The sequence below is a fragment of the Anas acuta genome, chromosome 1, assembly GCF_963932015.1.
Source record: "Anas acuta chromosome 1, bAnaAcu1.1, whole genome shotgun sequence".
NCBI lineage: Eukaryota > Metazoa > Chordata > Aves > Anseriformes > Anatidae > Anas > Anas acuta.
In genome coordinates, this window is record NC_088979.1 from 31,528,079 (window position 1) to 31,555,964 (window position 27,886).

Consider the following 27,886-nt stretch of genomic DNA (forward strand, 5'->3'; position numbering starts at 1 on the left):
TAGAGAAACTAGTAGTGTCTTTAAAATTATTTTCTAAATATATTATTCCATAGAGCCGCTTTTTTCTTTTTTAATCATTGTGAAAAGTTTGCTGGAATGTAAAGGACATGACAGAAGACAATAGACAATGCATAACCATGGTATATATTTTCCATTTAAAAAAACAATCAAATACAAGACAATACAGTTTAAACTCAAGTAGCCTCCCTGAATAAGAGTTGTTATCCAGACTGTACCATTAAAATTAAACAAGAACAGCAGTTCATGGGATTTATTGTAGGTTTTGCCCAGAAGGTTATTTCTCTTCAGTGTTACTCACATCATCTTCCTTGGTTCCACCCCAGAAATTAGTCCCACCAGCATAACTGGGAATGTTTAGCACAGCTATGCCCTGCAGACTTGGAAGGGGGATGTACTGTCCGTCACACTGTAATGGATAAAAGCTCATTCAGTATATAAATAATGTGATAAAAGTAGTCAGCCGTTTTAATACATGAAGCCTCAATGGTGCTGGCAGGGGAGGACAGAGTCATTAATAGGTTGACAGAAGCCTATTCCACCCACACTGCAAAGCAGCTCTAATACAAACTTTTCCTTCCTAATCTCAGCACCAATTTTTGCAGCGATGACAAAGCAGAAGTATCTACAGCAGAGGTGTTCCGTGACTCTTCCAAGAAGCATTTTCACATCCCTACCTGTGAAATTTCTCGTGCACTTAAACCGTGCTCTCCCTATCACGGATTAGAAGTCTTTTAGCAATGAAAAAAGCTAATTTTTTTAAATCTTCGGTGTACACATTAAGCCAGCAATGTTCATTGACATTACAAAAAGCTTGGTTTGCCCATCCTGTTTCTGCATTCCCAAAGTTACAATACACTTGTTATTTAGGTAAGCCTATTAAGTGGGGAAAAAAAATACGTTTCTAGCATTGCTACAAGTGTACTTAATACGAGTGTTGTTAGTACTTGTATACCTGGCTTCCTGCAGAAATAACTCACTTTCCTTCCAAAAGTGCAATGGCAAATCTAGGACTCACTGTTATGTTATCTTGGCTGTGGCTAAAAATTGTGGGTTTGTTTGCAGGTAAGAGGTTGGTCCTCTTTATCCTCCAAAAGACATAAGCAACAACTAGTGCTACTCAACACAATCAAGTAATCATGTCAGTCAGGTCAGGCTTACCTTGATTATGACCAGAGTAATTTTACAGTGAAATCTCTCCTGATTTACAGCAGTAAAACTGCACGTGTGAGCCCAATCATCCCAAACCACTGAACTGGGAGTCAAAAGTATAGTCCTGCAGCAGGGCCACAATATGTATTTGAAGCAAGTAGGACATGTAAGGTCATAAATGTTGGATTCAGGTATCACTTCGGGGATCATCAGTTTGCAGGTAAAGTTTTCTTCAAAGAACATTGTTAAATTACCGACTTACTAGTCCCATCAAAGTATCTTATAATTATACAAATCACAGAATCAGAGAATGGCTTGGGTTGGAAGGGACCTTAAGGATCATCTAACATCCTGCCATGGGCAGGGACACCTCCCACCATCCCAGGTTGCCCAAAGCCCCATCCAGCCTGGCCTTGAACACCTCCAGGGATGGGGCAGCCACAGCTTCTCTGGGCAGCCTGTGCCAGGGCCTCACAACCCTCTGGGTGAAGAATTTCCTCCTAGCATCAAATCTAAATCTCCCATTATTTAGTTTAAAGCCATTCCCCCTTGTCCTATCACTACACTTCCTGACAAAGAGTCCCTCCCCAGCTTTCCTGTAGGCTCGCTTTAGGTACTAGAAAGCTGCTGTAAGGTCTCCCCAGAGCCTTCTCTTTCCCAGGGTGAACAACCCCTATTCCCTCAGCCTGTCTTTGTAGAAGAGGTGCTCCAGCCTTCTGATCATCCTCATGGCCTTCCTCTGGACTCCCTCGAATACGTCCATGAGGAAATCTTTAGCAATTGTATCAGGAGTAGAAAGAGATGCAAAGTATTTCCAGAATATGCTTAGCACCCTCTTTTTATGATTTAATCTCAGCAACAAGACACAATTTAACATTTTCATCAAAATATGACAGTATCCAACATGTGCTCTGATATTAATAAATGCTACATAGCCATTTGCATTATAGTGGAGGTCTGCCTCCAATTCCTGAAATTGATAATTTTAATTTTTCAGTGCTGAGCTCCTCATCACAAGTTTTAGCATAAGGCTGATATTATGCAAGGCAACATTAAATATGAAATTTCTACTTGTTGGTTTACTTCCAGACATATTCAAAAATAATTATGGAAGGGTCAGATATGACTGCCTTATTGAATCTTATTTGAATCATATTCAGATATCCTTAAATTAGAATTCTATCTGCAGCATACATAATGTTCTTTCCTGTCATTATATTCACTAACTACTGTATAATTCCATGATAATTATTCAATCCTTTGATAACAGCAATCTGCCTCTACCATACAAATTCCTCCTAAAGCTCAGTGAAGAGAAAGAGTTCCAGTAAATTAAAATTATTCTTTTAACTTATAAAGTATCTTCATACACATATCATGAGCTTCCATATTAAATACATAAAATGAAAAGAAAAAAAAAAAAAGAGAGAAACCATTTAGGTTCTCTTTCAAACTCCAGCTTAGATATTCTTCAGGTGAGCACAGCTGTAACCATCCCAAAGAATTTTTCTTCATTTAGTAACCATATATATAATCTAATTTAAGTTCCTAGTATTGTGAAGAAGTCTTAGATTTGGTGCTAGAGTTTAAAAAAAAATAAAAATCTTTACGTTCAGATAATTACCATTGATTGCATTTGTTGTTGCATTTGTTGTTGCTGTGGTAATACTTTGGTTTCTCTGCATGACTTTCTTGAACACCTATTTGAGAAAGTCTCTGTAGGTGTAGCTAAGCTTCTTGTGATGTACACTCAGAATCTCTCCTCTTGTCAGGATTTTTTTTCATAAAGCCGACCATCTGTGTGCTCTCTCTATATGTGTAATCAAGCTGTCAGATTGTTTAAAGTGAACCTGAAGGATTAAGACTCCTTATCCCTTTCCTTCTGTTTAGTGTATGTACATTTCTGTTATTATCCTTAAAACCTGGTCTCCCAATTTAATGCCATAGACATTAAGAAGAATACCTTTTATATATTTTCTATGCAAGAGTTTTTTCTAACAAAACAAAACAAAACAGCAATTACAAAAAATGGGAAAACTGATATTTTGAGATATTTAAATACTGATATTTTCTCCAGGAAATCACTTGGGGAATCACCTCTTACATAACACATTCTTAGACAGTGCATATGAGGACAGGATTTTATCAGCTTAGGCTGACACAAGAACTCTAAAAGTTTCAAGAGGAACACCGAATTCTTCACTACATAATGCAGAAGCAAAAAACGTCATTCTACCCATGAATAAAAATTACCTCAAGTTGAACTTTTTGTTCTAAGTTCTTGTAAGTTCTCTGCAGCAGCTCTTTTGTGCCAAGAACTCCATACCACATCATGTTTTTTGTCCGACTTCTGAAAATAGAAAAAAATCAGATTCACATACTGAAGTACATATTATTATGTTTTGCATTTGTAGGAAAAAGAAAAAGTGAAGAACTTCAAATAAAGAGATAAGGAAAATAAAACTTATGGAAATGTCTTGGCTCTGTCACTGACAATTACCTGCACTTTTCAGGGTGCTCTTCTCGCTTGTTATTAAATTCAAGTGAAATTTTTGCATCTAACCCAATTCCAAAATAGTTGTTCATGACACATTTTTCTGAATATCCCTCCCTGTTAGAAGAAGAGATAATTAGGTGCACATTTTTACAGTTCCTGGACACACAGAACTTTGACCAAGATTGTGGTTGGTCTCAGAGCAGATACATCAGCAAAAGACATCACAAGGTGGTTCCTCTGAGCCTTCCTGAGGAAATCTAATGGTAGTTGAAGACACAGGTTGGCTGTTGTCTCCTTTGCAAGTGCAAAGTTCCCATAGGACAAAGAAGAAACTCTAACATAACCCATTATCTCCACCAGACCCAAACTAACAGAGGCATACAAGGCAAGAGCTGCCTTTGGCACAGCTCTAAGACAGCCACACCAAAGTGGGATGCATTTACATGTAGGCATGCTGGTGCTGGATGTTTGGCTGATGCTGTTAGCACAGCAGTGCTTTGTTTTAGGGCTTCCATGTAGGGCTACAGCCTACAAGACAGATGTTATCCATAAGACTCTGTCAATGCTATACCCTAGGATGCAGAGACAACTTGAGACACAAATTTTCCACCTCACTGTCCCAGTCCTTAGGAGGACACTCTTCGTTGTCCTCCACTCCAAGACCCTGCTTCAATATATTGCTGGCAGCTTAACTTGCGTTCAGACCAGCACTTCAGGCAGGAAAACCCAGTTCTGATGTACTGCTCTCCTTGTCCTCTTGCCAGTGTGCAAGGAATAAGTGAGCACGTCTTCCTTTAGTTCTGCTGCTGCGAGATAATTCTGCACTACTAATAACTGAAGGCTTATTCTAAAATGGCACAATCCAATGTGTTTTCAGACCTTGAAGTCTACTGAAAAATGATTGCAAATCAGAATTTTATAGTGAAAAGAAAATATGTCAAGCTTAAAAAGATTAAGCAAAGCAAACTAAAGCAAAACAATAAATTTAGAAAAAGAAAATCTTACAGTGAATCTGGATCCGGGTCAATAAATGGTGTAGCACCAAATGGATCGATGTTTGCTAGCAACATTTTACTAATAATTGAACTTCCTGCAATAGAAGCAGCTAGGCCAGCCCTTAAACCTGATAAAAAGAAAACAAACAAGAAAAAATAAACAATTTTAATTTGTTAAATAGAGAAACATATATTGTCATAATATAAACCACAAAATTTTGAGAGAGAAAATATTAATCAAATCCATGTATGGAGGGACTGGATTTCAATCTCAACTTTTACCTATACTGTTTATCTTTTATCTTTTTAGCTTTCTGGCTCTCTTGAACAGAAAGAAAGGTATGCTGAAGTGTGGTGGCTAAATTTTCAGGTAACACCGCCAAAAAAAAAAAAGAAAAAGAAGAAAATTCAATAAAATTCAATTCACTGGTTGGCAAATAATAACCAAATGAGTTATCCAACATTCAGAAAGATTATTAGAGTTTTCTACTCAGTCTAATCTTCATCTCCAAACTGATCACAATTTTCTTTTGGTCCTGTCCTTTAGAAGGCAACTGTCATAAGATCAACATTCATGTGGTTGGTTCTGCAACTAGTCAACTATCCTTCAGTGAATGCTTAAATATTCAGCTTGGTAAGTACAAGCTGAGTGGAAGACTCTTGAAGATGTGACGTCTTCAGAAGAAATGAAGAAAGGATGGATATCAAGACAACATTAGGAGAAAAGCAGAAAGAAAAACAAAACAAAACAAGCATAGAACATGGCAGGAATGTAAAAAGAAAGAAAGAAAGAAAGAAAGAAAGAAAGAAAGAAAGAAAGAAAGAAAGAAAGAAAGAAAGAAAGAAAGAAAGAAAGAAAGAAAGAAAGAAAGAAAGAAAACAAATTGTAGTTGGGTAGGCCTGGTCCGAAGGAGACTGAAAAATGTAAAGAAAACAGAATGAGTGACATGAAAATAACTGGCAGCTTAAGGAAGGTAACTGGCATGGTAAGAAATACCCTTATCATTTTTAGAACTGGAAAAGTCATAGTTTGATTGATTTAATTTAATTAGTGGTGAGGTCACAGCCTTGCCGTGCCTACTTTGACTAATACTGAAGTCATGACACAAAATATTGTTTGATGCATGTAAAAAAAGAGAAGTACTTTCTACAAGCTTTTACCTAAATTGACCTAAAGAAAAATGTAAGTTCAGTTCCATTTTGTTTTAACTATACCAATTAAGTCAATTAAAACAGTGCTTTACTGGTGTTCCCTGGTATTAATTGCATTTGGATAGGAGGAATTTTTTTCAACATTTTTCACCATACATCAGCTTTGTGTAGTTTCAGTTACACATTTCCTGAGAGGTACATATAGACATCTCTTATCCTTACATGGATCTGTCCAAGTTGATCCTTACATGGTTCTGTCCGCTGGTTAGGAGGAATGATAGAATATTCTGAATTTCGTTTTTCATCCTCCTGGATCAAATGCAACGCTTGCTACATCTGGTGCTGTGCCAAATGATCAGGTATATTCTACATTACTTTGCACTTCCTACTATATGATCCAATGCAAAGATAAGTGTATCAGTTTAGACAAATTTGGAACTTTTTATGCCATTTCCAGGTAGAGCCCCTGGCACGATGTAAAAATTGCTATTTGACAGCAACAAGGGGAACAGAGGGCAGTATTAACACACTGTAAGGAACAGTGAATTTCAAAATCATAATTACCTGGACAGATAATCCTAGTGTTAAGCACAGGGAGGTTTTCTTTACTGGCAGCCAAAGCTGGAGCAGAGAAAGAGCCTGTCTGGGAATGGATACCTCGACTTGTACGTCGATCTGGAGATCTTGGTGCAGTTTTAACTGTGCAGAAGACATAAAAATTAGAGCACTAATTAGATCTATTATGGCAATATCAGATACATTTTGTTGTTGGTGCTGGTGTTTTATTTTTCAGACCTGAAAATATTTCAAACCCATTAGTTTAATCTGTTACCCTTTAGTGAGAAATGTCCTTCCCTCTCACTGTATACTTTTTCTTCTAAATACAAGGAAGAAAACTCAGAAATAGTCAAGTGACAAGCACAAATGAAAATGAGTGAGTGTACATAGCATTTAGTGTGAGGAGTTCCTAACTTATGCTTCAAGACACTATCAAGAAAATAAATTATATTAACCTTAAAATGCAATAGTATTTAATACTGCAGTAAGTTTCTGATAAACCTAACACCAGGTTTCACAAAAATGCAGACTAGAGAAAAAAAGAAAAACAATTATTAATAAAGGATGAATATAAATAAAATAAATTTAATTTCAACATATGCTTAATTATAAATATACATGTATTATAGAGTTAGTTATTATTTATAACAATTTTAATACGAATAGCTATTCTCAGGCCCAAATTAGGCCACCTGATCAACAGCCAACTATTTGCTTTAAGCAACTAAAACTGATGCTCTGCCTGCATCAGGTTTCTGAAAACATCAGTCAACTCTGACATCTTCATCTACTGCCAGACTGAAAACTGCAAGGGAAGGGAAAGCCATGTTTAGACATTTTTGTCTTCTGCAGTTACAGAGGTCTTGGAGGAGATCGGTTTACCATCACCTTTTCCTTTTCACAAAAAGCAGGAATTCCCCAAATAATAGAAATAACTTATGTTAAAATTCTGCAGAATATGGATCAATAAAACCTTAAGACAAGTCACAAAGTTTATTAGCTGATCAAATTGTTGGTGACAAAGGCAGGTAACAGCTCAGGAAAAAGAAGGGGAAGAAAAGGGGCAAGAGAAGATATTGACAAAAAGGAAATACTAGCTTGGTGAGGCCAGCTATCCCCAGTGCCTGCCTCTGTAGGTAACAGAAAAGGACAGGCTTTTCAGAGGGCTGACTTCAAGTGCTTTCCAGTTTCGCACTGACTGACAGAATATCCCAATGCCTACTCCTGCCGAGGGAAGATAATCTTCATGAAATCTTCAGCCCCATCATCAGAATCTGGTGCTCCGGGGAAGAGAGTTTGTGTATTGTTGAACACTTTGACACAGCATTTCCATGCACATGAAGAAAGATTTTACACCCATCTGATCATAGTCAGATATTTCTTGTCTATTTCTGCTCCAAATTATCTCACATGTTAAAAATACTTCAATTTAGCACAACTTCTACGTTGACCAACTGAAATCACTCAAAAAATGAAATGATTTCAAAGTGATCTGAAATTTTCTTCTCAACACCTGAAAACTTATTAGATGCAGGACAGGGATGAGGAGGTGAAATTTTTTGGATTGTTTTATATTGGTCTGACCAAGGGGTCTAACAGTGCCTTCTGATCTAACCAGCCTTAGGAATTATCACAAAATGCTGTAGTATTGTATGATAACAATATAGCACAACTATTTGTATATGGGCATGATAAAACACTATACTATAGTGTTAAAAAATGAAATTAAAATGGCTAGTTAGATCTAACCAGAGTTATTAAGTATTTAGATGAAGGTAATTAACATATGGAAAAATATTGTTTCTGGTCATTTGATGAATGTAATCTCAGAGGGTAAAATATAATATTCAGAACACAATTAACTTCAATTTTTCATAATGCTACTGAAAAATTCACAATGTTATTCATACAGACTGTTCTGTCTGTACTTGGGAACAAGGCAGTTATATTAAATAGGAAAATCAACAGAGCAGCTGCTCTTTATTTGACAGATCAGACTCAGGGGGATAACTGCAATAAAGATAAACTTTTGCTGTTCATGCTCTGATAAAAACAACAGAGCCTTAATGAGTAAAACTAATGTTTCATTGCAGATAATTGAATTCATGTTTCATGCTTTCTCCCTAAACACCTATTTCCCATTGACAGCATTAATATACACTCTATTTCACACGTTTTGGATGTACGAAGAATAACACACCTCCCAATAAGCACAGAAATCGTATCACCAAGAAACAAGTTTATATATATATATTTATATAAATGTACATGTATATAAAAGTATGTATTTTTATTTTATTTTACACTAACAGCAGTAGGACCAGGTCATCCTTAGTGCCAGCATCCTCTGTGAGGAACTGTTGGAATTGGACAACCAACACACTGATTTCTGTAACAAGGGTTAGAGGAAAGAGAACAATGAATAGACAACCATTGGACAAAGTCTAAAATCCATTCCTGGAGGTAAGGAAATTCTGAATCAACTGAATCCCCAAGAAACCAATGATGCATTTCTAAGGTAGGAACTATGGACACAGACACCAACTTCAGTGCAGAGCCTCAGGAAGACATCACATCTGGGCAATTTCACATGGCTTGGGGTAATAGAAGGAGAGGCAAATTCCAAATAACTTTTCTGGCAGCTTATTTTGCCACAGGAATTTGCTCACTAAATATCTACAGGATGGCTTTTGCTGTACACCAGCTGGCACTGCTTCTGCATGACTCTCAGGTTCTCTCCTGAAACCTTACCTGCAGTGCGTCACTGCCCACTTTGGTAATATGGCAGACCGAATTTTCCATCCCTAGCAACAAATGGGTTTCCTGCAATTATTATGCAGCTTGAGACTCTTGAATAACTTTGGCATATGAACACAAAAAGCAATATTGAAATTTGTGATGAGCAGCTTCCAAATACAACCTCTGGCTGGTTGTGCTAGATGCCAAAACCAAGCAGAAGAAGAGGTCTATCACAGATAAATTGCTCTTTCTTCTTTCACTGCAGCCACTCGTTAGCAGATTTTGTAAATGAAACATGAAAGAGAGATTTTTTTCCCTATCATTTGAATGTGGGAATTATTACTATGCTATTTCAGGAGATAAGTGAAAATACTATTCTATAAAAACTATTTCACACATAGCAACCAAACACTATGCAACAAAATAGGCTATTACTTTTATGAAAATGTTGCCTTCCAGGAAAGTTGTTTTGGACTCAGATCACTCAATATTCCAATTGCTTTGTACAATTATTGATAGAAATAATACATGTGGATTATTTTGAGTTGGACTTTAAAACTCAACATGGGCTACCCACACATACATGCTGTCTTCCTTTTTTTGAAAATCACCTACAAAGCCCCATGGTGAGGACACATGATGCTCCTACTGGAAAGCAGAAACACTTGGGCATGAATAGCTGACACAGTTCATTTGAACAAGGACAGAGCAGGTAAGGGGCTGTACAGCTTGGAAAGCAAGCATAGCTTGGTATAGTGACTTGCTATACGGCAGCCAATAGCCACAAGGAACTAGCTGGACTAACAATTTGGTTTGGGAATGAGGACCCAAGGGTTTTTTTAGTGAAAAGGAGCCCTAGTAACTTCCACAGAATCACAGAATGGTTAAGGTTGGAAGGGACCTCTAGATGTCTTCTGGTCCAGCCCCCCTGCTCAAGGAGAGCTAAAACAGGTTGACCATGATCATGTCCAAGTAGCTTTTGAAGATCTCCAAGGTTCCACAACCTGTTTGGGCAACCTGTGCCACTGCTCCACCACCAATACAGTAAAGAAGTGCTTCCTGATGCTCTGATGGAAACTTTTTTCCCTTTTTGAAGATAGGAGTGGCATTTACTTCCCTTCGGTCTTCAGGCACTTCTCCCATTTGCCATAACTGAACAAAGACTGTAGGGAGTTGCCTCATGATCCCATCTGCCAGCTCCCTCAGCATCTCTGGGTGCATCCCATCAGGGCCCATGGACTTGCGAATGTTCGGTTTGCTCAAGTATTCTCTGACCTGATCCTCTTCCACCAAAGGCACATCCTCCTTGCCCCAGCCTTTCAGCGAGGCCTCAGGGACCTGCGATTCCTGAAGGCCAGTCTTGCTGGTAAAGGCTGAGGCAAGGAAGGGATTCAGTGCCTCGGCCTTTTCACTGTCTTGGGTAACAAGGTCCCCTGTGTCCTTCAGGAGAGGGCCCACATTTCCCATAGTCTTCCTTTTGTCATTGAGGGACTTGTAAAAGGCCTTCTTTGACAGTAGTCCTCTGCCTATGGAGGAAGCTGTGAAAGCTGGAAAAGTATAGGATACTTGAGGATGATAGCACAGGCTACCTAGAAAGATTAATAAGATCAGGCTATTTTTCTTCATTTTCCTGATTCTTTGGCCAGTCCTTTTCTAAATGACTTAACTTAGTTAATTTCTGAAAGTATTTTGTAATGGGTATTGCTGAACTATTTACGTCTGCTCCTCTGAAGGAGGATCCAGACAGTAATAAGTCATTTAATAAAAATGAAATTAAATTCTTCACTTGTTATAATTTAAACTACCTTTTAGCATCCGTAACCATCCTAGCGTTGGTGCCTGGAGCTACTCAACAAACACAACAGGAACAGTGTTCCATGGTCTCTTTATTTTAAATTTTCTAATTGAAATTCAATGAATGCAGAACCTCTACTATTATTTTTTAATGGTTCAATCTTGAGGAAAAGGTGCATGAAGAAGAGGTAGCGACTGTAATATTACCTGCCAGATGAGCCAGAAGGTTGGACACACCAAGGACATTAAAGACTTGGTTTCATATCTCTGCTTTGGATTAGACAACTAGAGGGAATGACCTTCGTACTTGCACTTCTCAGGAGGCTTTCATGTTTCTATTATATTCTTTCCTACTTTAAGCTGTTCTACGTCACATAAAATACTTAAATATGTATTCTCTCAGTTCCAAAAAACTCTGTTTCAAGGTAAGTTCCCAGCTGAGAATTGCAGGTTTGTTGTCAGTACAATGAATAAATATGTCAGTTTTGCACAATTTGAAGCACTTTCAACAGAAACAATTGACAGAAATTCCCGTAATATGCCCTAAAATTTCTATGACTGAGACATGCTGTTGCCACTCTTCTATAGGTTCTAGTCATTGTTCAGGTTCATATAGAAAGTTGAGTGCAAACGCTGGGTTAAATGTAGGCACCTCTCTCCCTAACAAGTAACCTTTTCAGCTTTGCAAATATGTTCCAAAAGACTGTTCATCTTCTCTGGCATTTTTCCTTCAACTCTTATTTATCCAAATCTAAAAGTTTGCGACTAGTCTCCAGTGTAACAACATGCCAGTATTTGGCAAATAGTATATTCATTGCAAAATATTCTCTCAGACCAGTTAGAAAGGACAATCACAGCTGTACGCTTTCACACAAGTTCCATTCTCCTACTGCAAGGCGTTCCAACAACCAGAAACATTTTATACACAAAGAAAATATTTTTCAGAAAGTGATATAAAACCAATAGAAATAATCAAACTGGTTTTAATTATGCAACCAACTATGCTGGTTTCATAGGAAGACTACATAATTTAGAATTATTTTATTACTAATTTACTCACTTGACTGGGACTCATATTCCTTTGTATCTTCGTCTTTTTCCTCTTCTTTGGATTCATCCAATTCTTTGCTATATTCTACAGGGGACTGGTTCACTTGTTCTTCACTATGAGCATTCTGCTCATCCACAACTGCTTATTTAAAAAACAATGACAGAAAGGTTAACGATCTTTAATGAAAATCTGAATAAATGAAATATGAGCTTCTTTTTTCCATAGCTTTAAGTTTTAAAATATTAAAAAAATGGTTCTATTGCCATTTCAGTGAAAAAGATTTTAGTAATTGCCTTTGCCTATTGACGTTTTTCTGCCAGAAATTTTCATTTTGTGGAGAATAATAGTTACCAAAGAAACACACTTGTATATGCACACACATATGCACAAATATGTTATCGTATATACAGATTGTCATCAGCATCTAAAACAAAACACATTTCTTGTCTTTGCAACTTGTATTAGGCATATGATTTTAACGATGTAAAAATTCAGAAATCAAGTTTAATTATTAAAATTCATGGAGGAGAGGAAGAGTGAGAGGATCAAAATCAGTAAAGATGAATGCGCACCTTTTTCTGCTTGTTCAATGATCTGCCTTACAGCCTTCTTCAAGCTGTTTGCCCGAAGCATTAACTGTTCTCTTGGTTTGAAGAGTTTCTGGGTGGAAGACTTTGGAACACACTCTGCTAATTGCTCTTTACTTTCAGACAAGGATTCCTCACTTGAAAACTCCTCTCCTTCTTCTTCCACAATGTGGGGAGTGATGCCTGGGAGAATAGGAGCAGCCTGGGCTTCTGTGTGAAGAGCTTGGAGCAACAGGTCTAGCTTCTCATTTAACTCTGAACACTAAGACAAAGTGGAAGAGAACATACATACACCAAATAGCAGTGAACGTCAACATTTTGAGGAAATTAAATATCATGTTATAGGGACGGATCTAAATTTTCCATGTGGTATGATTTAAAGTTGTATCTACATGTCTGCGTAATTGTGTAAAATCTAAATCAGGTTCAACATTTTGTATATCAAATTATGAGTCAGTTTGCATGATTTTTTGTAGACAGACCCTGCAACACCCAGCCAGTTTGCAGCAATTATAACCACAAAAGCTCTGACTAAAATAACACATTGTGTTAAACTCAGCCTGCCTCTTAATTAGAGTGCAGATTAGATTTTACACCTCTTTGGATGTCCAACACTACAGACAGAACTACCACAGATTTGTCCATACCAAACAATATAACAAATTATGAAATTATGGACATTCAGTACCCAAATTTGGACAAATGATGGGGACATGCCCAGCAGTTAGACTGAGAATACATATGATTTTTGTTGTTGTTGTTGTTGTTTTGTTTTTGTTTTTTTGTTTGTTTGTTTTGCTACACACCTGTACATTTAAGCAAGTGAATTGGCACTGAGGAAACACTGTCAAACATCTCTACCCCTCACCAAGCAGTACCTCTCTGTAAGTACACTGGAAAAGAGGGAATTTGCTGTGCTTAAAAGAAAGGAAACCAATACTGTTTTGCCCTGGCACAGTGAAAAAAAAGATACATTTTCTAAAACGTACACTGAATAGTACAGAAACGTGAATCATGAAGTAATTGCCATTTGGCAAGTACATTTCCGGACTCTGGGATTATTAGTGATTTTGTTTTTTATTTTTCTTTTCAGCTCTTATAAGCTTTGTGCCTCAGACCAGATCCCTTCTGTCTTTTTCAATATTTTTGCAACATGATTTCTACAATTTGCATCTTGATCTGTTATTTTTAACATTATGATTTCTCTTCCCTTCATTCTCCCAGCATACATACAGTCCACTGTTTTCCTGTAGGTAACTCAATCCCCTTCAGACAAAAAGTAAGAATCCTAATGCAAAATATTTCCATTTTTCTCTATGTATGTTACTGTGTGTTTTATGAAGGCAAAAAAAAATGTAAATAGAATTTATAGAGACCTTACATTGCAAAGATGATTTGGAAATAACTGTTCTATGCACTAAGAGAAGAATTTTACAGTCACTGGCTGAAATGTAAGCCAAGCTGGGTATCCTGAAGCCATTTAAAAATTAAACACCCACAGGAAACAAAAACAAAGAAAACAAAAACAAACAAACAAAACCCCCACACCTTTAACCCTGAGAATAGTCATAGTCTTACTTTAATGGCCATGGCATCAGCTTCATCTGCATTTTCCATTGGTTTTTCGTAAGTCTTCCCTATTTTGGCAACAAAGTCCTTTACAGTTTCACATAATATTCTTGGCAATAATAGGAGAGAGGAGAAATCAAATGAGATAAAATAAATATGTTTTGAATATTAAATTCTTATGGCTATTGATTTATACGCATACAGTTATACACCATTCGTGTTTTGAACTGTTTTCATACTTGCAAAGCAAATTATACTCTTCTCAAGAGCTTGCAAAATCAAAGTGATAAAACAAAAAAATGTCTCCCTTTTTATTTAAGCCTTTGCACACATTGTATTTAAGTTTGTCTTTTATTTCTAATAACTGAAATGAACATGACTAATATTATCAATTCCCATGTTTGTAAACCTTCCATACTAGTGTTGTTAGTAAACTTGCATTCACTTTATTAACTTCAAACAGCCTTGCAAACTCCCATCTGAAGATGAAGCCTAGAACCCATGGAGAAAATGTAATGACTTTAATGGAGTACTTCTGAGATGAAAACGGATGGCCACACGCATCCTACTGCCCAGCTCATACTGGTGAACCACAGCTGGTCCTCAGGCATATCTACATAAACTGAAGGGGCTGAAATGAATTTTCATTGTGTAAATCAGAGACAGACTTGGTTCTTATTACCTACACTGCAGACAGACAGCAACCTTACTAACAGTGTGGATAATTGGTTAGTACTGTTCATTTGGTTGAAATTTACTTTACATAATCTAAATAGTGAGATTTAACAAGATACAGACAGTTTAGGATTTGGAACAATAATAAAATTCTGCAGTGTAATTTTCAACATACACTATGTATGATTTTTAAATGAAATTTTATTAACTTAAATAACTTAATAAAATTTTATTAACTTAAGCAGAAGGAAAAAAAAAAAGATGTAATGGCAGATGTATTTTTGAAGACTCTAGGAGGAAGTATACACAGAACACTTCCGATTTCAGATGATGTTCATGATTTGTAGAGCAATTCTCTCTAATTTTAAGTGTTTCAGGTTGCAGAAAAAATACCCTGTTTTCTAAGACCACTGTTTATTGAATTGATACAGACAGCTACAAAGCAACCAATTTGAAATTCTGCTTCTCAGTGGTGAAGCTGTTTGTCCTCTTAATTCCACAGATATGCATAAAATGAAACAAAAAAAAATGTAACATGATGTAGGCCACATATTTGCATTAGTAACAGTTCCATATTTAAGCTGCATGCTGATTTTGAGTGTATTAAAATAATTTTATATAATTTAAAAAAAAAAAACAAAAAAAAACACTAACATGTTTAGTATTAAGATATCCGTTACAACTTTACCATATAAAACTTTTGCAAGGAAAACATCCACTCAAAAGCATATAAATCAACATATATTAAGCCAAACCAGCTGGGCCAACCATGAGAAAATTGGGCTTATACAGAAGGTTATTATGGCTGTAATGTTTCACAGAGGATTTATCCTATACATTGTACATTAAAACAACCAACTCACTTGGCAGATGATATGACAACTGAGTGCTGATCAGAATTGAGAATTTTTGCAAGATGAGCAGCAACTGAATCCTCATAAGCAGATATCTGAAAACAGAGAGGAAAGAAGATTTCCATTTCCACACTTTTCAGCATTTTAACACCAACCAGTGAGTTAAAACACCTCCAAAAATAGCAGGATTTCCATGGCAGATCTACAGCAAGGGCAAGCAGCTGGCAGTGCTGCTCCTCTATCTGCATACTATATTTTATATACCAATTTTTTAATATTCAAAATAACACTGTATCTGATAACTTGATTGACAACTCTTTTCCTCCTGTAGATGAAAGAGTAATTTATTTCTAGGCTAAAAATAGCCCATGAGATAGAAACAATCTACCTTCTTTTCAGATTTATAACATACTGTATTATTATAATTGAATTCCCCTTTTTTCCAAAACAAGCAATTTTTCCCTGAAACTAAGCAACTTGTCTAAGAAGTCAAATATCTGTGGTTATAATCTTGAATTTTCTTTTTACTGTCAAATAGTAACTTACTCCCCCCAGTAGCCCTACTGACAAAGGCTGCAAAGTCTTTGATGTTATCAAAGACAATTTTTTAATGGTTAATGCCTAATTAATTTTTACAAAACTGTTTGAGAGAACAAAATCTGTGCATTTTCCTTCTCACCCACAAGAATTGTAAGTTCTGTAATGCTAAAGAAAAGATTCAGAATGGATCAGAATCACATCTTCACACACTATATCCTGCCTCAAAATAGGCATGGATCCAGATCTCATTTTTAAGAGAAAATTCCAACCACATTCCAAAGTTAAAGCTAAAAATAACTGCAGCTCTGAAACCTTTTGATGGCTTCCTTTATGAATTTCTTAAAATCTCTTAGTGTGTTTTTGCCCTTGATACACATAGATATACATCTCTTTCTTTTATATTTACCAGGCTGATATACCAATTATACCAATCTTTTGTTTTTTTTTTTTTTTTTTCCTTCTGAAAACTAGCTTTAGTTGTAGAATCAAGGGAAAAAAAAAACAATACCTAAACACCTAATCTCCAAGAATGCTCATACTGATGTTTGAACAACAGTAGTCTTCTGGAACCAAATCAAGTGAAATAATTCTCTTGAAACTCAAGGAAAGAGAAGGAAAAGGATTGGACATATACTTTTATTTACTTTTTGAACCACATTTTAATACATTACATACTGTAAGGTTAATAATTATTTTCTTAAATATCATAAATTATGCAAAAAACATTAAAATAGAAAACAGGGTACTGAAAAGAAAACTGCTTTCTCCAACTCAGAGTAATATATTGCAGAACCAATTTTCCAACAAGAGGTTTTGTATAACCATTTACTTCTATTTTTAGGAGGGGATAAACATAATTTCAAAGCTGGAACTAATGAGAACATGTTTTTTTTTTTCTTTTTTTTTTGCACTTTATGAGATAAAGATACACTTGTAAATGTTAAGAGTCTTGCAACATTAGAGAAGATAAAGCCTCAAATCCACATTGCTGACACTGGAAACAAACAACAACCACATTAGAATCACAGCCAGTGGAACTTCAATCTTTTTGCATCTCTATATCCAGCAAGCTGTCAAAGGTTATAACCTCCCTGCCAATTAAAACAGCCTGAATCATTAAATTATTCACGAACCTGCTGATTAATTATTGCTTCTCAAGTACTTTTGAGCTAAAGTTGATACGCGTTAAATTTCTCAGGAATATATTATTTTGTCATTTTAATCAGTCTTTCTATGCCAATTAATTTGATTAAAGCATCTCTCTCTCCCTCAAAATCGAATACTCATCAGATAGTACAAACACAAATCTAGTTTTAAAGATATACTGAGCTTTTCTTTGAGGTCACACATGATTTCAAGCTCTCCAAAAGAACAAAGAGAACATTAGGTGGTATCGCCTGATCTAACTCACTTGTATAAGCTCTCTCTTTCTTACAACAGTTTCTTTCTTTCAGAATAACAATTGCTGCCTTCAAAATGTTTTTCTCAAAGCTTATTCCAAATTCAAGGTAAGTAGAAAACATTTTGCTTTTTCAGTACATGTCTACGGGAAGATTTTCTTTGACTGCTCTGCTGAAGACTCTGTAGCTTTGTTCTTTTTTCACAAATAATACAGAACTAGAAACCCTAATTATTTGATACACATGCAGTGCAGATATGAATTCAATTGAGTTAGCAGATCAGAAAATATCTGTTTCTATTTTTTACACAAGTACGTCAATTATATTTCAAATATTGCCATCCCAACAGCTCAAAGTTAAGTACATGAAGAAAAAATAATCAAAAGTAAAACTTCACCTGGCATTCCTCTGACTCCTCTTCTGCAGTGACTGAAGGAATAGAAGGCTTTGCTGGTAATTTCAGTTCGTATGACATTATACTCCACCTACAAGGAACATAACAGCTTTTATGTTTCCAGATTATTAGAGTATTATCTTTTCTCCAACATATCAACAAAAAGCAAATTCATTGTCATACCATAGAATAACTTAAAAACAAACAAACAAAAACTTAATATTTTAGTTATAAGCTAAATGAATATGGGTGAAATATTTAAAACCAATGACAATTTATTACTTTTATTTTTTGTTAGTGATTTGATAATAAATCTTATTTATGAAGAAATCATGGGACATCCAATGAAGCTAATGGAGAATCCAGGTAAACATTTGCAGTATGAAAGAATTCATGCAAAATAACCATGGAAGTCAAAAGAAAATATATATGGCTCCTGCAGAAAAAGCTCTAACTTATCATCAGCTTTTCATCTCAACTACGGGGTGAAGGCATATGAACAAAGCAAATGGTGAAGTATTTTCATTGACGTATGTACTTTTTGCCCTGGTAAAGGACAGTACTCTACGGCATGGGTAGTATGAAAGTACTTATATCAACATCCTTCTAAGCATGCTGAAAAAAAAAAAAAAAAAAAAAAAGAAATCACTGCACATGGCCGTGGAAGCCAGTCTACTGCAGTTAGAGCAAAAAAGAATGACACTAAGCACTTTTCAGTACAGGAGAAGACAAGCTTAATCTATGTGTACTCCAGAATGCCCAGGCCAATGATTATTTCTAAAGATCAGTTACAAGCACTTTATTTATTTTGCTGTAAAATGGTCTAATAGCCTGCAGAACTGCTTAAAATAAAAAATTACTTGTTTCTCTATGTAATTAAAAATAAATAAATAAGAAATCATTTGATAAGACTCAAGTTTTTTGTAACTAAAATAAGAACAGAAATACCCATGCAGGAAACTAACTGAGCAAGATACCAGCACACACATATGTGCACTCATTCCAAAAGCAGAGCCTTACATCTCTGTTAGAATGACACAACCACCAGCTTCTCAGACCTTTTTTAAAATCAGGATTGTTCCTTTGCTTTATAGATGGAAACAGCCTGCAATTACCATACAAAACCAGGAGCGGGAAGATCACAAATAGAAATAGCAGTACTGGATCAAGCCAAAGATCCACTTAGCCCAGCTTCTTGTCTACAGAACTTGTTATTTCAAGCAACTTGTCTGCTAATGCCTCAGGCATACTAGAATGAAGAGACATCATATGAACTGTCCTTACACCCAAGGAAACAAAGTTCAAGTATTTCCAAAATAAAGATGCTACCTTTAATAATGTTTAATATTATGCAAGAAGCCTGTAAAACTACCCATAATGGTTTTGAATCTATGTGATTTCTTAATGCTTATACCTTCTACTAATGGACAGTTACGCAGGTCATCAGCTATAAAAAAAAAAAAAAACAAAAAGTCTTCTTTTGTTCATCTTCGAGCAAAACAGTTGAGACTCATCAGCCACACTCCCTCCTAAACTCTTAGTTTCAAACTCTTTGGTTTGAAATGGACAGTGAAGATCTGCCCCAATTACTATTTCAATTCCCCTCATCTCTGCCCTCATACAGACATGGGTTTTTCAACGTGGTCCTGGCAACCTGGATGTCCCTACTTGAGCAGATGACTAGATGGACAAGGAAGACCAGAAGACCTCCAGAGGTCCTTTCTGACCTTAACCATTCTGTGCTTCTGTGATTAAGTTTCTATCCATTAAGATGAGTTTAAGATGAGTTTGTAACCAACAAAACGTAATTTGAATCTCATGGTAAGTCAAATATATACACATTTCAGTTTACCTGTCTAACATTTTTGTGCTGGCTCTTTCCAATTTCTCCAAAATCTGTGGAAGTTGCGTATCATCATCACAGGATCCTCCCCAACCAAGGACACGGGCAAGGTCATTTCCAGTACCAAGGGGTAACACTCCTAACTGACACTGAAACACAACACAGGAGCAAATCTACTATTGAAAACTAGAAACAAAAAGTGCAAACTCTTACAAATGTTTGTTATTTCAAGCAACTAATGTCAATCACATAGCTGATTTCTAAAGCTGGTAAATCAAAATGAGTAATCAAGGTAAAACTTACCCTGTTTACTTCCCAGAAATTTTTCATTTAACAGAACTGCTGAGTTTGGTCCGTATAAACACGAGAATGAGCCAGGTTAAGGAAGATTAAGTATACAAAAGTATAGTGAGTATAGTGAAGGAAATAAGTATACACACTTGCCTGTTTGTGCAAGCTGAGTTTATCAATTTCTGACAACACCCAACCCACGCTTCCATCTCCACCACATACAAGAATCCGGAAGTTGTCGAACTTCTGAAATAACCGCAAACTGGAGAGAAAATGTGGCCTGTTAGAATCAGCTATGTTTGTTACCGACAGACCAATTATACTAATGAACAGCCATTAAATGAAAATAGGGTACATGGCACCCTTATGGTGAGGTTTGAATTGTTCTGAGGTATGTGGATACAACCAACTACTGTAATAAACATATCTGCATCCCATCTATCACTGTATATTCCACTTTTAATGACATTTCTGATAAATAACATGCAGAGTTTCACTTTAAAAGAATTCCCTTGATATTGTTTTCAGGATTTTATTATTATTATTCAAAAATTTTCTAAGCTTTGAAATTACAACTGCTCTGTGCTTCCCACTTAGGTCAGAAGCACAAGGCCGCACCAGGAATTTTTCACAAGAAAAGGTTACGACACGACAACAGGATGTTCTCCACAATACAGGTAAGCTTTTGCCAACTTGTGACTAACAAAATGCAAGGACAGTTTGAGGCAATTATTACACACGAGGTGATGACAACAATGTAAAACAAATAATACCATATTTCATATCAGATCCTTAAAGCAGTATCCTGCTCTCACTTCCTACAGCTCCTCATTCTATTCTACAATAAACAACACTCGTCACCAGTACAGAAAAGGAGGACAAGAAAGACAGAACAAGCAGAAAGGTGAGACACAGAGGAAAGGGGAATGAGGTATGAAGAAACAACCAAGAGGGAAAAACAACAAGGGTTTAAACTTAAACTAAATAAGTAAATAATAATAAAGAATTTGAAAGTGTTAACTTTTAAAATAACAAAAATAAAGATATTTTTAATGCATGTTATTTTCCAGAATATGCATAACCTCAGAACTGTTTCTAAAAAGCAACATATTAAGATCACAAATTTTTGAAATATTCAGATTTTTCTAAAGAAAATAATGTCACTTGTACACAATAGGTAGATACCTATTCAGAACAAAAGATGCAGATATTTGAGGAAAAAATATAGATTCCAGAATTTCTACTACCCCTGAGAAAAGGGAGAAAGCCCCCTACGAATACACTCTCTCAACTATGTTTATTAGGTCAACTAGAAAAAAGAAGACATCATTCTATCTGATAAATAACTGCTAAGGACCTCTCTTTGGAAACTGATTGAGGAAAATATTTAAAAGCAACCAATCTGACCTATAATTACTGTGAAAATCCAAAGTCTTGAATCATACCAATTTCAGATAAAAGTATATGAAACAAGAGAGCTTTCAAACAGGCATATTTTTCAGATTGTCTCTCAAAAATTCTCTCGTTATGACAAGCCTTCCTTACTTTTATGTCATTATAATTACATGTACAAAATGTTAGCTGAAAGGGACTTAGATCAATCTCAAATTTAAATCATAATGGATTATAATGGAAAGAATATTACAACTTAGAGTTAATACATTTCTGTAACACAGTACTAACTATAAAAACCCACAGCTGTATTCCCCTATATTTGTATTATTTGCCCACTGCTTTAACTTATTTTTTTTCTTTTACTATGCCTTAATTTTTATAATGCAATCATAATTCTGCATCCATAAGATTACCAAAAATTGTGTTTCCAGTTGATGCTACTGATATTAATAGGCCACTTAACCATAAGGCTACTTATGAGTGGAATTAAGGCAACAGAAAAATGTACATGAATTTAATCTTCATGAATGTTCAAAGATGATTGGGTTGTGGACACCAATATGCAAATTTCACCTTTCTCTCTCCAACAATCTACCTTTAGATTTTGTAGAATGCCTAATGGTTTTAATTGTGGTCTTCACAGAATCGCAAAATTACAGAATCATCTAGGCTGGAAGAGACCTCCAAGATCATCTAGTCCAACCTCTGACCTAACACTAACAAGTCCTCCACTAAACCGTATCACCAAGCTCTAAATCCAAAGGTCTTTTAAAGACCTACAGGTCTTACTCCAAATACTGTGAGATGCTCATCTTCATGACCACTCTCATGTGTTGCCTAAATCATATTTTGAACATTGTTCTACAATGAAACAAGTTTAAATATATTCATGATCACCCATTGCAAATGAGTTTTCCTAAAACAAAAATGTTATCCTGCAATCCCTTCCACCACCAGAATTCATACTAAAACTGTTAGCTATTACAAATTTTAAATAGGAAGATATTGGTGACAGAATTATAGCAATGAGGGGACAATACAATACTATACTTTGCACTATATTTCCTTGCAGAAAGGATTGCTCAAGATTTCCAAGGTCATTACCCTAAGTGAGGTCCTCCATTCATTAAATCGAACACCTGAGCTGGATTTAACGACTGTTTGAATCGACGAAGAAACTTTACTCCCTGATTGTCTCCACTCTTTGAGTTAACAAAAACTAAAAGAGGACTGGCACAGGATGGCGGGCATGTGGCTTTCCAGAAACCTGTGAACATAGTTAGAAAGAATGAAATAAATAAGGCTTTCTAATATGAACAACACAAAAAGAAATCATGGGAAAGAGGAAGAAAGGAATGAAAGACAAAAGGAGTACATCTTATCATGCATTACGTAAACACTAAACTGAAAAGTAGCCCTTTAAGGAAAACATAGTTGCTCAAAATTTACCAGTTCATTTTTTCTCTCAAGTATTTTCAGTGCCTAGATTTAGTAAAATCCTGAAGACAATAGCTTTATTGTTTTTCTACAGTGAACAAGGTTAGCTTTTTAGAAGACTGCTCAAATCTCTTCTTCACAGATTATCACATAATTACATATAAATTTCAGTTGGAAATGTTTATTTTTTTTATAATCTGATTTTTCTTTAACCTTACTGGGTTGAACTTGATTATCCAAGTCTGAGCTTTCTAAGAATAAGTTATCATACTCAGTTGCTCTTTACATGAGATTTTTTTCTCCAGGCTGAAGTTATACTATCAAATATAATAGAATTATTGAACAACAGACCTTCAGTTGTGATCCAAAGCTCATTAACGTCAGTGAAGGTCTTAACTGATTATAGCAGGCTCTCTATAAGGCCCTCAGTAAATAGCACTAATGGACACTGCTGTCAGTAACATTACCACTTCATGGAAGTAGTGCTTTCTCATCAAAACCTGACATCATAGGTATAGGTGTTGACATCTACCTCAGGCAATATTAAAATAACTATGCCATTTTTATTGCCTAGAACAAATAGTAAAGCTACATATAAAAATTGTTTTTAAAGGATGCTACTATAATTTCATATTACAATAATGCATAATTTAAAATAAGGTTTGTTTAATTTGTTCAAGTGTAAGGAAAAATAATTTCACATATGAAACAATCTTCTTAGCATGAATGATAGATAGCAGCATGATGCTCTGGTCTGAGACCCCAAAGAGCAAGTAAATAGAAAAGACTACATAAATACAATATAAACAATGACTTTTATTAGCTTCATACAATAAAAGTCATTAAACTGTGTTAAAGTTGTTGGTCTACATTTGTCATCAACAGGAACTATAAAAAGAAAGCTGTTAGATTTCGTGATAGTCCATATTAATTCCACTCCCTGCCTTCAAATACAGTCTCCCACTGCTCATGTATCTCTACCGTGAGCCACAAAAGAGCATGTCTGAGTTGTAAAGATTTGCTGGGTTTCTTTATCAGTGTGTTGCAGGATTCTTACACTGCTTATACTTTAAAAAAAAAAAATAGAATAAAAAAAAATCAGAGAGACCATATAACCAATTCTGCTCTTTAGCCTGGTAAGACAGCTTTTGGATCTGAGCCATTCAGCTAGCTTACTTTAGCCAGCATTTAGCATAAAGCAAAGTTATCCAGAATTTGAGAGCTCGTTCTGCAAGTGATGCATGTCAGGCAGGCATCAGACCACTTTGTTTAAAGACTCTGATCATTCAGTTGAAAAGTTTCCAAGAGTCATAAATAAAAATGGGGAAAAAAATAACTAGTGGGGTAACTTTTCAATTTATTTTTAAAATCTTGTTGGTTAAATTACCCTCTAAAAAGCTATATGGAAAATTCTACTATTCTCTAAATTTGAAGACTGCATTCGCCTGTTCAGCTGAGGGATTTTAGGCTTCTTTAGTTATACAGATATGACTAGACACTGCAAGTCCAGAGCTACCACTGAACACACTACAATACTACGTACCATCAGAGTCTATACTGTTTAGTGCTGTTGGAGGTATGATCGATACCTTACATTGGCCGAGTGGACATTTACGAGGATACAGATCTTTACAGGCAGTGTGAACCTAAAAAAGAAAGAAAAAATGATTTCCCTACCCTACAGTGGAATTTCTGGATGAAACTATAATTTATACAGTATCTATGTAATAATAACACATATAACATTTAGGTGTAGACTGAAGAGTGGAACTGCACAAAAACATACGAGCATTCAACCACAGAGGCTGGTCACTCGTTCCACAGGATTTAAGTTTGGTCAACTTCATCTTTGGCTACCCCTATAGCAGGTGTGAATTGTCCTTTCAAAAGGACTACTTACCACCATCCCCTAGCAAGGTAGGACCAAATTACCAGCAGCCAGCATCTGTGTTGAGGGAAGAAGGCACCCTGTACACATGCAAGCTACAGCTCTATATTTGCCCAGTCCACCTGGATATTCTGGAAGATCTATTGCAGGAAAGCTAGCATAGATATCAAGCTAGACAAACCAGCTAGAGGTATAGCTGGTGTCCCGTAAATTGTGTGTTGTATTGGCCTCTTCCATAGTTACTACAAAACCAGACACATGCAGGGTGTGCTGCACTTCACCTGCATTTCAGATCACCTGGATTTGAAATTAATCTCTGGAGATGTCAATAACTTCCCATTGCCTACACACAGATTTAGACATTTATATGCCAAAAGCCTCAACAATAAAAAGTCTGCTGGCTTTCCACTTCTATACTCTAGCATATATATGCTAACACATACTCTAGCATTCTTTTTAGATGAGCTAAAAAAAATAAAGAATAAAATATATTTTGGGGAAAGAGCAACTGTACATTACAGAATTTCAATGAGCAACCTACAGACCATACTGAAGAAGAGAACTTCACGAGTCCTGCAGTAATATTTTTAAAGATGAATGCAAATTATCCCTTATAAAAGAGACGTGAAAGTTAACATATGATTATCAAGCATATAGAACAGGCAGCAGAACCTTCAGTTATCAGTTAGGAGAAGACAGAGAAACCACTTTGGATGTCAACACCTTTTAAAGAAAAGCTGCATCTGTGGGTGTATTAAAAATTAAACAAAGCAAGTACGACAGTCATGAGGAACGATGAACGTTAGAGGGACCTGAGTTTGCACAAGCTGCCCACTCCTTCTTAATCCAAAAGCAAGGTTATGAAATGAACAAGAAAAAAATGGCAAGGTATAAAGCTGGCAGAATCTTAGGCACTTGGATGTGGGTTCATTGCACCTACCATAGCTTTACACCAAAGGCACTTCCAATCTTGCAGGCGTAAAACACTGCCACAGGTCTTGTCGCAGACTGCACATTTGGCACTGACAGGCAAATTACCCTCTAACCACTGGTGAGGCATAGCTATCTGTGAAGAAGTAGTCACAAAAGTTAAATACTCAGAAATAGAAATTGCAGGCTTTTGTGTCTCAATTACAGGTGGATTTTAGCTACTTCCCATAGCTCTTCCCTTTCATCAAAAAAGCAGGTACAGCAAACCAGCATTAGTGACAATAATTCTTGCAAGGCAACTGCTGTCAAGGTAGCCTATGGTGCTGTTCACATGCTAGGCAGAAAATGTGACATCTGAAGAAGGGATAGACATCGCACTCAGCTATTCATGACACTGTAGTAGTAACTAACCACAAAACAAGCAGTTAAATCTAGAGACTCCCTAAAATAAATAAGTACCCATTCACTTAATGCTGAGTACTTAGCACAAAGCAATCAAAATAACTAAAACTCAGAATGGGCAGGACAGCAGAGAATATCTGTGGCTTTATGTACAACCTCAGTCATCCACAACTGATATGTCACATCTCTGTAAGCAGTCCCTAAACAGAGTACAAAGCTTTTCTCAGTGCACTCACCGTTATAATTTATAGAGAATAGCTATAGATAAGGAGGACACAAAACAGATTGTCAAAAGAGACCAGTAACGGCATAAAATACCACCTTTGCATAAGAGCAATTAGAAATTCTCGAAGCAGTTCTCCAGCTTCAGAGTTTCTCTGCATGGGGTCTTTAAAATCTTGTACCACAGGGACAATTGAGAGTCCACAGATACTAAACTTGTAAGACGGAAATATAACTTTTTTGTTTTAAATACCACACTAATTTTTGAAAAGCATTCAGGAATACATACCATTAACTTCACTGGGTCTCATGACAACATTTCTATGCTTAGCCATTTTTTTCCATTAAGAAGAAACAGCTGTTGGAAAGTACTGTAAAAAACAGTAGTACTTACACCATCTTCATCTTCAATGATATCTTTTCCAATGGAGGCTAATGTAGTCCATTTGCAGTTATTTGTTGCTCTGACAGCACATCTTTTATGTGCTTTAAACTTACACACTGTAATACACACATAAACATGTATACTATGTTATTTGTAGTATTTCAGTGATACATATCTTAGAAAAATAAATATATTCCATAAAACAGCCAAGCACATGTTCCTTAGTGTTGCACACAAACTAACTAAAAGAAAATTCATTTTATAATCACTCCAGTTTACAATCACTAAACTGGATTTAGGGGCAACAGATCCTGTATGCAGCCTTTGCAGTTTTTCATACACCCTTTGAAAGAGTTCAACATTTTCAGACCTTCAGGGCTTCGGTATCTCTGCAACATTACAGCTGAGTAATTAGCCAGGCTAAGAAGAGCATCTGCTAGAAAAATGGTTAGAAAATTCAGCAGTTGAGAAATACCCTGTTTTGTTTGCTTAGCTGTAGCCCATCTTAACTGTGTCCTCAGATTCACATCAGTCCCCATATTTCAGGTGCAATGCAATGTATAATATACTTCTAATATGCCTTTCTGCTTTTGCATTTTCTATTCCTAGAGTGACACAACTCAGGTATCTGGTTTAAATTTACAGGATGTAGCAGGAGAGTGTTTTAGAGATGAGTTTTGCTTCAGGAGCTCTGCTTCTTTGGTTAAAGTATCCTGATTCCTTTTACACACTGTACTATGCTGGTTTTCCCAGACGCTGAGAAAGTGAAGGATTAGGTGATGATCTATTTATTCAGGCAACTAGTGGTTACAGTACTTTCCAAGAGGTTACAGTAAGTGAGGAAGAGCCTGACTTCTTACAGGATTATTTATGAAAAATGCACTAATGGTAATAATCAGCTCAGACGTCTAATACAGGCAGACAATCTAATAACTATTTGTATTTTGTTCAATTTAATTAGTATCACTATTTAATTATATCACTCTACACCAAGCAGACTGACGCACACAACTGTGGGTACTTCTCTTATTGGAAGTGCATGAGATCATTCTATTTGGAATGCATTATATAAATTATTTTGGCAAAGATCATTAAAGGTTTATGAGAACTAGCCAGCA

The 27,886-nt window shown here is 36.0% G+C and overlaps 1 protein-coding gene across 1 annotated transcript in view; it reads right to left on the reverse strand.

Moving 5' to 3' along the window:
- DGKH (diacylglycerol kinase eta) overlaps positions 1-27,886 on the reverse strand; it is a 166,276-nt gene that overhangs the window by 31,621 nt on the left and 106,769 nt on the right. The window contains 16 exon segments of the mRNA XM_068675460.1: positions 320-427; positions 3,424-3,520; positions 3,671-3,781; positions 4,673-4,790; positions 6,379-6,513; positions 11,966-12,094; positions 12,529-12,805; positions 14,122-14,221; positions 15,651-15,736; positions 17,979-18,066; positions 19,828-19,967; positions 20,263-20,371; positions 22,609-22,771; positions 24,485-24,587; positions 25,770-25,895; positions 26,778-26,884. Of these exon segments, the coding sequence (XP_068531561.1) occupies positions 320-427; positions 3,424-3,520; positions 3,671-3,781; positions 4,673-4,790; positions 6,379-6,513; positions 11,966-12,094; positions 12,529-12,805; positions 14,122-14,221; positions 15,651-15,736; positions 17,979-18,066; positions 19,828-19,967; positions 20,263-20,371; positions 22,609-22,771; positions 24,485-24,587; positions 25,770-25,895; positions 26,778-26,884 (1,997 nt within the window).